This window comes from Haliaeetus albicilla, chromosome 21, assembly GCF_947461875.1.
Source record: "Haliaeetus albicilla chromosome 21, bHalAlb1.1, whole genome shotgun sequence".
In the NCBI taxonomy this organism is placed as follows: domain Eukaryota; kingdom Metazoa; phylum Chordata; class Aves; order Accipitriformes; family Accipitridae; genus Haliaeetus; species Haliaeetus albicilla.
The window spans coordinates 12,208,752-12,220,421 of record NC_091503.1 but is presented as its reverse complement, the minus strand read 5'-3'; the positions used below and the strand labels follow the sequence as shown (position 1 = coordinate 12,220,421).

Sequence of the window (11,670 nt, the reverse complement as noted above, 5' to 3'; positions counted from 1 at the left end):
CTCATTCCATTTATCATCTTTTCAGTTACACATCAGTGATTGTTTCAGAAGCGTGAAACTTGAGGCTGACTGAAACTGAGGTCACTCTGCTATTATAACTCGAACAACTCTCAGCTATGCTGGTGAGATTTTGTATAAGTTACAATGACAATTTGCTGAAATCTAAATTCTGCTTTGCCTACGTTTTTTTTTCCTCCCTTGAGTTTTATTTCAAATATTTAACAGCATATCGTTTAACTCTGGTGGGCAAGGTGGTCCCTGGATTTCTGCCTCTTGAGGAAGTAAAAGACACTAACATGTATTCCCTCTCTACTGTGTAGTCAGCAGGTCCCAATCATCATGAGGGCCACTTGTGGCTTCCTCTGCCCCAAAAAAGATGGGGATAAAATGAAGAATGGCTAGCTAATGTTTGGGCTACTAGTGCTGGCACCTTGAAATTGCTTGTTCTCTTAAAAAGCACTAATGATAACTCAATTGGTGAGGAGATGTGAAATTCTGACTCATTTTTATTTGTATGGATCAGAAGCAAAATGCTTAAATCGTGAGTGGAAGAAAAAAAGTATGATACTTGATAGTTCCTGTCATGTCTGCTCATGGTACAAGGTGATCCTAGCCCTTTCCTGGGACAGAGAAAATTGAGTATAGACTAGATTGGGTAGGGTTTTTATCTGCAGGTGGGTTAATAGTCAGTAATTTTAATCTGTGATAATAGCTTGGGAGTGGCTTGGAGATCCAGATGGGTATGTAGTTGATTGACTGAGTTATTTCTGGGGTTTGGGGTGGTTTATTTTGGTGGGTTTTTTGGTTGGGGTTTTTTTATTGAAGCCTTCAGAATAATTAAGGGACTGAGTGTAATTTAGTGGGATGTGGCTCAATGATTCTCACATAAATAACCTTTACCTAGATCATAATTTGAGTCTGTGCTAATGAAAAATTAGGGAGCAAAATACTGGGAGTCTAGGTTAACAGGGGAAAAAAAAAAGGTCTTTTTACTGCATTTCTGATTTTTTAAGTATTTTGTGAAGAACAGTTTTATAAGATTGAACTTTTTTTTAGGGTAAAATAATTAAAATACCAGGAACTCAAACAGACTTGGAGGTGAGTCCCAGTAATGGTCTAACCACAATTTATTATGACCAAAGGGTAGGATACGCTCAAGATATTCAGTTGATGTCTTCTGACTTAAATGGACATGTAGGTGCAGATGGCAAATGTTTCTTTTTTTGTTTTTCTTTTCTCATTTTGAACACAATAGTTCATTCTTCCTTGCCCCTTTCTGCTGGAAGAAGTCCAGACCAAGCCCTCAGACTTGTCCCTTCTGTGCAGGGGGCAGGCCGGAGTCCAGAACTGAATGACATTAAACTTTGAAGCTCTGCAGACAGTGCTATGACCTGATGTTGATTTCACTACAGATAGCTCTGCTCTAGCTAGCAGTACAATGGTTGAGTGATTTATTTTAAATATGCGTCGAGTCTTGTGCATGAGCTTGCTCAACTTGATATAAACCTAGCATATATATGTTTATCCTGCCTTTGTATGTTTATTTTACATCTAAAAACTGGCATAAGTATTTAAACTCTCACATCAGCACAAATCAGCGTGCATAGCTTTAATCAACCGATTTAAGTTGTCCTGGATTTATGTATGAAGGAGCTTTGTGAAAGGAGAAAGTTTCTTTGGTCTCTTTCTCCCTGTATATCCATGCAGTTAGCAACAGTTTATCAGTTCTATTAAAGGATCGTGCTTCCATGGAGGGCTCTGTCTTGGGGGAACAAACGGTCCCCAACAACTTATGTTAAACATCTGAGGAGTCCATATTTTGCTCAGACATCAGTCAATCATGTATTTGCTAGGCCTTCTAGGTAGTCTTTTTTTCTTCTTTGCTTTCTCCCATCCAAGGAGGGAGATGATACTAAAAGATTTCACACAGTTGTAACCAAACTTCTCTTGTAATATTTCAATTAGTATTACATTATAATTACCTTTACAGTTTACTGTGAATGTTTTAATGGGAAACTTATTGCTGATCTTACTAAATTGCATACGAGTTGTAGCCAGGGCATTATTTGTTGTTAGTTGCCAGAAAACCATAGAAAAGTTGCCAGAATCATAGAAGAAGAAGGCTGTAGTGGTTATTGAGTCCAACTCCCTGCATGAAGGAGGTCCTGTTAGAGCAGGCTGCTCAGGCCTTGCCCAGTCAAGTTTTGAGCACCTTCAAGGGCAGAAATTCAACAACCTCTTGAGGACCTGTTCCAATATCTGGCTACAACTGTGGTTTAAAAACTAATTTTTGAAAGTCTTTTTTATCTTACTGGAATTTCCCACATTTCAGATTGTGAGTTTCCCCTTGTTCCATCACCAAGGCCCTCTGAGCAGTCTGACTCAATCTTCTTTTCACCCTCGTGGTAGATAGTTGTAGACAGCAGTGAGATCTCTCCTTAGCTGCTTTTTCTTGAGACTGTAGAAACTGAGTTCTCTCAGCCTCTTTGTTGTTTACTCCCATCCCTGAAACTTCTTGGTGGCATTCATATACAAGAGAGGTAATATTACTGAATACAGCAAATGAAAGGGAAACAGATAAATTTAGACACAAAGATACAGTTAATATATAAGAGTGGCTTGGAAACTAGTGGTAAGTAGTGGTAGGTCTCAAGTGTTGTGAATACTGAGTACCAAAAAGAAGAGGCCTTTAGCAGGCTACAAGGAGATACAAGGATAGTGCTGGGCAAATAGTTTAGCAACCTCCAGAACAAAGTGAAGTGGTTTTTGCCCTACTGTTTGGTGTCCTGCTTACTAACTCACCACCTTTATCAGCCTAAGATAACTCCTTGTGGTGAATTTCCCTTTTTTTTTTTCCTTTTTTTCCATAAAACCATTTTTAAAAATGTTCCATGGGATAAAGTTTGCTATTTGCTCTGGGAAAAGACGCCACATCTTAGGTTATGCTCATCTTCCTTTTGTTGTCTCATTCTTAACTAGCCATAGGTTAGGCAAGCTCTTGTGGCTGCTGCTGCTCTGGGTTACGAGATGGCTGGGGCTGGGGGAGTGGGGTGGTTTTGGTACATCGTGGGGAACTCATCTGGTGGGAGAGGAGAAGCTCAGGCCTTACCTTCCTCACAATGGTTTCTTTCACTTAATCAGTCCGTGATAGAAAAATACCTGCCTCCTAATATTGATCTACGAGTTAGCGTTTGATTTTGGGAGTTTCCTGTTTGTCTGTTTTGATGTGTTGTTTCCTTTTATTTAATTAAAAATAAGAAAACAGAATTATACTGTATCCTGCAAATTAATGGTGTGCTCTGGAAGGCTTCTTCAGCCTGTGGTCAAATATGTGCAGGTGGATGGACCTGTGTGGGAAGTGGAAATCTCCATAAAAATAATTATATTGCTATTGAATGTGATTGGATTTTGTTCTTGTATCTTTATTTAAAATATCTCTGGACTTTATCCAAAGAAAATCATGACCAAGAGCTGAAGTTGAGAGTGTGCAAATACTAGTCCATGTGGCTTGTGTATATTCAGGGAGAAAAGAAGGTGGAATTACATACTGCCATGGTTTCCTGACATGGCTTACTATGATGCTCTTGATGCCAGTTTGGTCTTCCTCTGGGTACAGTGACTTTCATTTACGCAAGGTGTGAGCTTTAGTTTTTAAGAGCTCTGCTGCTGGCCCGGGTGTGTGGTGGACTGATATGTCCTTTGGTGGCAGAAATGGTTTACTGGCTCTACCAGCATTTTCCCTGGACTCTTGTGTGAAATTCGAAGGCGTTTTCCTTTATATTAGTGTACTGAAAGGTTCTCTGGATGCTCTTTGAACTAAAACCCTATTTGACTTTGTTTCCTTGGGCAGTGCAGTTACTAAGGAGATCATGTTGGAATAGCTGTCTGCCTGCATTTTGCATTGCTGTAATATTGCTGGTCTAACACAGAATAGCCATGTCAAGACTTATTCAGTCTGAGGGGAAAATCCCCCCTGGCATCTGCCTCAGGGATGCTTAAGTAGGACATGTGCAAGGGAGATGTATGTTCTGTAGTTCATGTATTTGCAAAACATATCTTGTTTTGTTCTGTTTTAATTTAGTTTCTGCAAACAAGTTGTAGCTTGGTATCTCAGTCCTGCAGAACCTGCTTCCAAAGCAAGAGTATTTGAGACCTTTTCTTCCAGCTTCAAATCGATAAATCAATGGAAATGTAAAGCCATAAGTGGTGCTCAGGAATAGTTCATTGTTGTGATTATACAGGAGGCAAAGAAGGGATGTGTTGTGGTTTTACCTCAGCCAGCAACTAAGCACCATGCAGCCTCTCACTCGCTTCCCCCTCACCCAGTGGGATAGAGGAGAGAATTGGGGAGGAAAAAAAAAGGTAAAACTCATGGGTTGAGATAAGGGCAGTTTAATAGACTAGAAAGGAAGAAACTAATAATGATAATAATAATAATATGACAATAATAATAATAATAATAATAAAAGAATTGGAATATACAAAACAAGTGATGTATGATGCAATTGCTCACCACTCACCGACCAATGCCCAGTTAGTTCCCAAGCAGCAATCTGCCCCCCCAGGCCAACTCCCCCCAGTTTATATACAGGACATGACGTCACACGGTATGGAATACCCCTTTGGCCAGTTTGGGTTAGCTGCCCTGACTGTGTCCCCTCCCATCTTCTTGTGCCCCTCCAGCCTTCTTGCTGGCTGGGTGTGAGGAGCTGAAAAATCCTTGACTTAGTATAAACACTACTTAGCAATAATGGAAAACATCAGTGTGTTATTGACATTCTTCTCATACTGAATCCAAGACATAACACTATACCAGCTACTAGAAAGAAAATTAACTCTATCCCAGCCAAAACCAGGACAGGATGATATGCAGTTATCTGGTATTTCTGCCTAAAGAAACCCAAAACCAAACCAAAAAACCAAAACACACAAAAAAAACCAACAAAAAAGACCCCTCAACTTGAAGAGTGTTGCCTTAGATAATATGAAACTTTGGACTGACTATACTGATGGTAGTTATCCTCCAAGAAGTAAATTGGGAATTAATTAATTTTTCTTTTGTAACTCTAATAACTACTAGTATTTTGACATGAAAACAGCTGCATTTTAGTTTTAATAGGCTGCCTATCATCTTTTTCCATTGTACTCAGATTAATATCTTAATGGCTTATTCCATACAGAGCTTCTTTAATTCTTCCAGAAGCAATCAAACATTGTTCTCTGCACTGAATGAAGAGAAGGTGGTTCTGTTCCTGCATTTGCTAGGCATAGACACAAATGGACATGCTTATCGGCCAAACTCAAGGTAAGTGAGAGATTAAGCATATCTTTCCTATTAGTTTTAAAGGCATACAGTAACTTTAACAGTGCTATTTATCAAGCCTGAAACAAGACTTGTAGTCTTGAGGGTTTCTACAATAAGTTATATATGTCACCACATTCTGGGGTTTTTTGTTTTTAAGGTGTCCTCTGTAGAAGTGACACATTTTTGCTATATACAGTGTGCCTGGTTATACTCCTGTACTCAAGTCTGATTTTTAGCAGATTGTCTTCATTATAGTCAGCACAAAATCTAGAGGATATGTAGGAGATTGCAGTTTTAAATATAAAATGGAAACAGTTCTCAGATTCCCCATGACTGAAATGGTATGGTTGAATTTATAGGCAACAGTAAGCTCAGGAATAACAGCTGCAAATTCCAGCATTATGTCTTAGCTTTCCTTAGGACACTTGAACAAAGAGAAGAGTTTAGACTAACAGTACTCATCACCATTTCATCTTGTAATGTGTTATTTGAGAACTTGCTTTTCCTCACATGCTTTGAATGTAGGATATTATGTCCTGATCCTTGCATACTTTCAAAATCCTTGCTCTGATTTCCTACGTCATTCCAAAGTTCATACTTGCTGTATGTCTCATGGTTTTTGTTACGAATTTTGGGAGACAGATTTTTAAAACTGACTTTAGCAACAGCAACAAATAGAAAATTAGTTGGCTGAAAGTTAATTGTTGTCACTTCTTCAAAAAATATGCAAATTTTTGCTTTAGCCTCTATTTCACAAAAGTCTGGGACCTGTGCTGATCTGTGAATCATCTCAAAACAGTCCCTGTATGGTGAGATCTTCTTTGCTATTTAGTTACTGGCTTAAAGTAATTTTTGAAATTTACAATTCACTTCTGGGGTTTTCCAGAATTCCTTAGTTTTGGCATTCTCCTTAACTTGCCGGATAGTGATTAAATTATAGTCTTCAATCAGGGACAGGTCAGATTTGAAATACAAACAAACATCCATTTGAGACTGTGGTTTCAGGAACCTTCAAACTGTGCTGTGACAATTTAGTATCTCACGTAAGACTTAGAAGAGGAGAGATTTTACATCTAGGATGCCTTTTCTTAGCTTGAGGTTCTGTAGAGGATAAAGCTGTCTATAATCAAAGGACTGGGCATTATGACCATGGATAACTTGCTTTATACCAAGTGTGAGAGCCACCTTGAATCTAACAACATTTTTTCTTATTTTTCTAGGGAGTACAAGGAGAACATTAAAATAGTTGACGAGGGTGTAAAAGAAATTGCTTCGATGATTGACAATTTCTATGGAAATGATGGAAAAACTGCATTTATTTTAACTTCTGACCATGGAATGACAGATTGGGGTGAGTCTTTTTAAATTTTGAGTCAGGTGAGTTTATGGGTGAGTATCTGGAGTGCAATTAGAGCTCTGTCCCATTAGAAGCTTTGGAGCCCCTGCTTTGATTTGAAATTGTAAGTGTTGCTTGTATATGAAACCCATGCATATTAGGAAATGGTTAATTGGCTGCAGGGGCCCTCATCAGCCCTGGGACAGCTGAGCTGTATATCTGAACAGAAAAAAAAAATTAATAGGGAGAAGCTTAACTCCCTTAGTGGGTGCTAGTAGGGATAAAAAGACCTGAATACCACCTCTGTCAGAGCCCACATGGAGAAAACTGGCCCAAGCAGGAGGAGATTGTGTTATTTGGCTGCCAACAGCAAAGTTGGTCTTGTTCCAGCCCATGTGGGAGATGTAGTTTTCACTTTGGTGCTCTGAAGCACCTGGAAACGGTGGCAAATCTGTCCAGGACCTGGTGAAAAACTGGGGGAGGGGATCTTTTTGCTTTTTTTGGCCTTTTAGGTGCAGCAGAAAGGATGGGACTGCTGTGTGATCTTTCTAGAGGAGGTTGGTGCTGGAGACTAGGTGGAACAGCAGAGAGTACAAAAAGGATAGTGAGCCAGGTGGCCGGCCAGGCTAGTACCCACAGAGGGCACTTGTGAAGGGCATGACCACAGTGGCCAGATGACTTGAGGCGATTTTGGCATAACTAGATTAAGGGCAGATGAGAAGAGTTTACGGTGGTGAACTCATTTAGACAAATTTTTTTCCCATCTTTTTTCAAGAATTTTAAGAACACTCCTGTCCTTGTGTGCAGCCAATGAAAGTGATAAGTCTCTCCAATGCTATGTGTGTTTGTAACTCTTAACTGTGATACTTTTGAACCAAGGATGCTTCAGGCATGGTCTTGGCAAAATTCAGCATCTTACTCTGTGTGTGAAATCCTAAACTTTTTAAATGGAAGGGATGCAGACTTTTTCTGTCATCAGAGATGAAAAAAACTCATGTATCTATTCAAAATCAGCCTAATTACCATCTGCTCATTTGCAGAATAGTCTGGTTTGAATATTATTTACTGTTGAGCTGACTGCCACTTGTAATAAAATTTTAATTCTGGCAATTTTTTTTTTGTCTGTTTCAAGTAATCATTTAATAATTTTTTGGAGCAGAGGTGTGTATATATTTCCTTATATATGCATGATATATGATCATAGTGACCTCAGGATGTCCAACCACCTACTCAATGCAGGATCAGCTTTGGGGTCAGACACAGTTTCTTGGGCTGTATCCAGCAGGGCCTTTAAAACTTCAGAGGATGGAGCCTACGCAACCCCTTTTGGCAGCCTGCTCTGTTGCTTGCCTGCCCTCATGGAGGGGGAAAATGTTTTCTTCATCTGCAATTTGAACTTCCTTTGTTTCAACTTATGCCTGTTATCTCTCATCTTCCCGCTACGCACCACAGTGAGACTCTGGCTCCATCTTCTCTCAAAGCCCCTCGCAGTGGGGTACAGGGAGGATGCTCTGTTACATCCTCCCCAAAGCCATTTCTTCTCCAGGCTGAACAAGTCCCAGTCCCTCAGCCTGTCCTCACAGGACAACTGCTCCTCCACCCAATTTGGGGGCCCCCCACTGAGCTCCTTCCAGATGGTTGATGTCTTTCCTGTACTGGAGGGGCCCAAAACTGGGTCCAATGTCTGGAGGTTGTCTCACAGGTACTGAGTAGAGGAGGATAATCCCTTCCCTGGACTGTGCTTCTGTTAACACAGCCTGGGATGCTGTTGGCCTTCCTCGCTGCCAGAGTGTGCTGCTGGATGTTCTCATTATGTACTAGGTGCTTTGAAGGGGGAATAAAAGGTGACAGGAATAAATCTTCAGGCTTTGAGGACCACTGGTCTGTCATAGTTTTCTGTCATCTCTTTCTGTCTTGAAGATAAAGCTTGATCTTCTGCCAGAAGTGTTAATAACTTTAAAGAAGTTGACTTTAGTGAGTCCTAGAGGGAACCCAGAGATGATGCTTAGGCCCATAGCCAGCAGTCTGAAGGCTAGTTCAGTAGCTTTTTATTTGAGCTTGTAGTATCAGCAACTGCTGCAGTCTTTCAGTTATTTGCAGAATGGGATGTGCACCAGTTTTATAATAAATTAAAAATTAAAAGGGCAGGGGGGACCTATTAGGGAAGAGAACATGTTCTGAACTTGACATGATCAAAGAAACTGTGTTTGTTGGCAAAGAACAACACTTGCTTTCTCAGTCTGACCCCATGGTTTTGCTTTAAGCTGATCTCAGATGGAACTGCTGACCACCAACATAGGTGGTCCCACACCCACCCTCACCTTGGCCACTTGTTCCTGCTACCATCCTGGCACAAGTACTACTGTGTGGTATGCTGGACCAGAGAACAGAAAACTAAACAAAAGCACCCTTTCCCTCCTTTTCCCCTGAGGGGTGGAACAGGGAACTGACCCAGCTGGAAATAAGCTCCCCGCCCCTGCCCCTTATAATTCAGATCAGGCTGAAACCTGGTTCTTATAACAGGGGGAGGGTGGGTACAGCTGCCTCTTTCAGCTGTATCTGCATTAAAGTATTCATGGAGGCAGAGTCTCAGTAAAAACACTGATGGAGCTGGTGGCTCAGCTAAAATGAAAGCTCACCAAAAATTGCACTTTCCTCGGGCAATAGAAAGAAATAACTGATGCCTGGGAGATGGAGAAAGTGCTCTCTCCATCTGCTCTTTTCCCAAGCTCTGCAAAGAGCAGCAGTTGTGCTGCTTTTGAGCCCAGAGAGTGCCTTCCAAGGGATTTCTGAATATCAGAAAATCTTATTGCCAGACCTGTGTGTTCTTAAGCTTAGGGCTGTTTAAAGAAAGCAAAGCTGGCTCTTCAGCTCTGCCATAGTGATTGTTGTACAGCCACAATGCTAGTCCCAATTTCATACCCAATTCTGGTTTGTTTTTGTTTTTTAAAAAAAACAAAACAAAACTGTCCTTAAACCAATGTGTTATTCTCTGTCCTTCGTAGTCATTAAAATATATATGTATACACACACACACAGAGGGAAGAGTGTGTGTCTATGCAAATACAAGGAAAATATATAATCTTGTAGACCATGCAGTGACCAGTGTAGAGTTTGTATAACAATGTCATTCCCTTTGAGATTGGGTTATCTCAGTGCTATGGTACCTCACCCACTGAGTTCAATGACCAGTGTTTCTTTCAAGCTTGTGTGGCTTCTGCTTCAGTGCAGCTGCTGTTGAGACATCATAGTTTTAAAGCATCCTCCTTTTGGTGGCTGATATGTTAATCGGGAGGAAATTAATTTCCCTGGGGAAGGAAGTCATGTTTCGTCAATTTTTAAGGAGTGTGCTACCAGGCTTTAAAACCTTAAAAATGAACTTGTATCACTGGGGAAAGAATGACATTTGCAATGCATATTGTCTCCTGGTTTTGAAATGGAAGTCTAATCCTTATTTGGGGACCAGAGATTAGTTCTATATAATTTTTTGGGGGCACATGCCTAATTTTACTCAAATCAGTCATCCCTCATTTCCATGGGATGCTTAGGATAGGCACATGCATGTGTTTTGAGCAGGTAACTCCTTTACACCTTCAGGCTTTCAAATACTTTGGCTTTAGCTTCTGTATGTTAACAAGTTGGGGTTTTTAATATACAAAGTTACATATCTTTATAGGTTTGACTTAAGAGGCACCAATTTCCCAACTTGCAACTTGAATTTAGCCTTTATTGTTAGTGGCATAAAAATAAGCTATGAAGGTGGAAGAGGTTGTCTGTAACAGGATTTTAGTATGCATACTGTAACAAGAACTTAGTACATGTGTGCATAGATATAGGTTTTGTTTGTTTTTATACCATGTGTCTTAAAGTTTACACTTTTTTTTTGTTTGGTGTATCTTAGGAACCCATGGAGCTGGTCATCCCTCAGAAACTTTAACACCACTGATTGTTTGGGGTGCTGGGGTGAATTATCCACAGAAAGTCACGTCCCAGTTCTTTGAAGACAATTTTTTGAAAGGTAGGTAAACTATGAAACTTAAGTGCAAGATTCTGGTGGAAAGGGAGGTGTTTAACTGTTACACCTGTCTATCTTCACTGACTTCTGCTCCATTACAATAAATATGACTTGCTTTGTGTGGCATGGAAAGAAAAGGTGACAGAGTATGCCTATGGAGGATATTGCAAAATTGGGTACATAACATCAGAGTCGGTTTTCTTTTCTAATCATGGAACTGAAGACTTTCTCTCTTTGGGTACAGGAGGCTATTCACACTCCTAAAACTTATTTCCAGAGGAGACTTAATTCTTAGGAAGACTCCCAGAGCTTAAAAGCTATTTGTACAGAAACATGATAAGTTGACATGTCCTAAGACTCTTTTCTAGCTTCACAGTATAACCCTGGGAACTTTGCAGGGCTGTCTTGTCTCACTTCCATCCTTGTGGCTGTTGTGGAAGTGTAAACAGTCTTTCTTAATGAAAACCTGTGAGACTGTACTGTTATTTTTCCCCTTTGTAATTTATTTAAGTGTAAACTTTTTTAAAAAAATAATTTTAATATTTCAAATATATAATGTAATAAATACTGGCTTACTGAAATATTGATGGATTTCTAGAACCATGTGTGATTAAACTGTGCAAGCTCTTCCTCCTTCATGTGCCCAATTCTTATAGTCTGCTCTGTTTCTTAAAATGCCTTGAATTTCTCAGGTTGTTACTTGTGATCGATGAGGTAATGGCTTTCTATTTTATTGGATTGTTTGTCAAGCTACATTAGAGAAAACAGGTGAAAATAACTTCAGTCCTGAGATTTTAACCCCCTCCTGCACTTGAGAAGGTATTTGGTAACAAATTAAACAAACAGGACTTCTCAGATATAGACCATGCTAACATTTCACTTTTTGTGATTAACTGTTACTATAAAATTGCTATAAAACTATAACTTCTCTGATAAAGTTGAAAATGAGTTGTAGAATAAAAAAATAGAAAACAGAGTAAAACCAACTGATTTTGGTGTCTGTGATGGCTGATC

At 39.8% G+C, this 11,670-nt stretch overlaps 1 protein-coding gene across 2 annotated transcripts in view; it reads left to right on the top strand.

The window, feature by feature from the left end:
* The window catches only part of PIGN (phosphatidylinositol glycan anchor biosynthesis class N), a 111,414-nt gene that overhangs the window by 28,637 nt on the left and 71,107 nt on the right, over positions 1-11,670 (top strand). For both annotated transcript variants that reach the window (XM_069808942.1, XM_069808943.1), the window contains exons 6-8: positions 5,181-5,305; positions 6,526-6,656; positions 10,543-10,659. In XM_069808942.1, the coding sequence (XP_069665043.1) occupies positions 5,181-5,305; positions 6,526-6,656; positions 10,543-10,659 (373 nt within the window). The remainder of the gene's footprint in view (positions 1-5,180; positions 5,306-6,525; positions 6,657-10,542; positions 10,660-11,670) is intronic.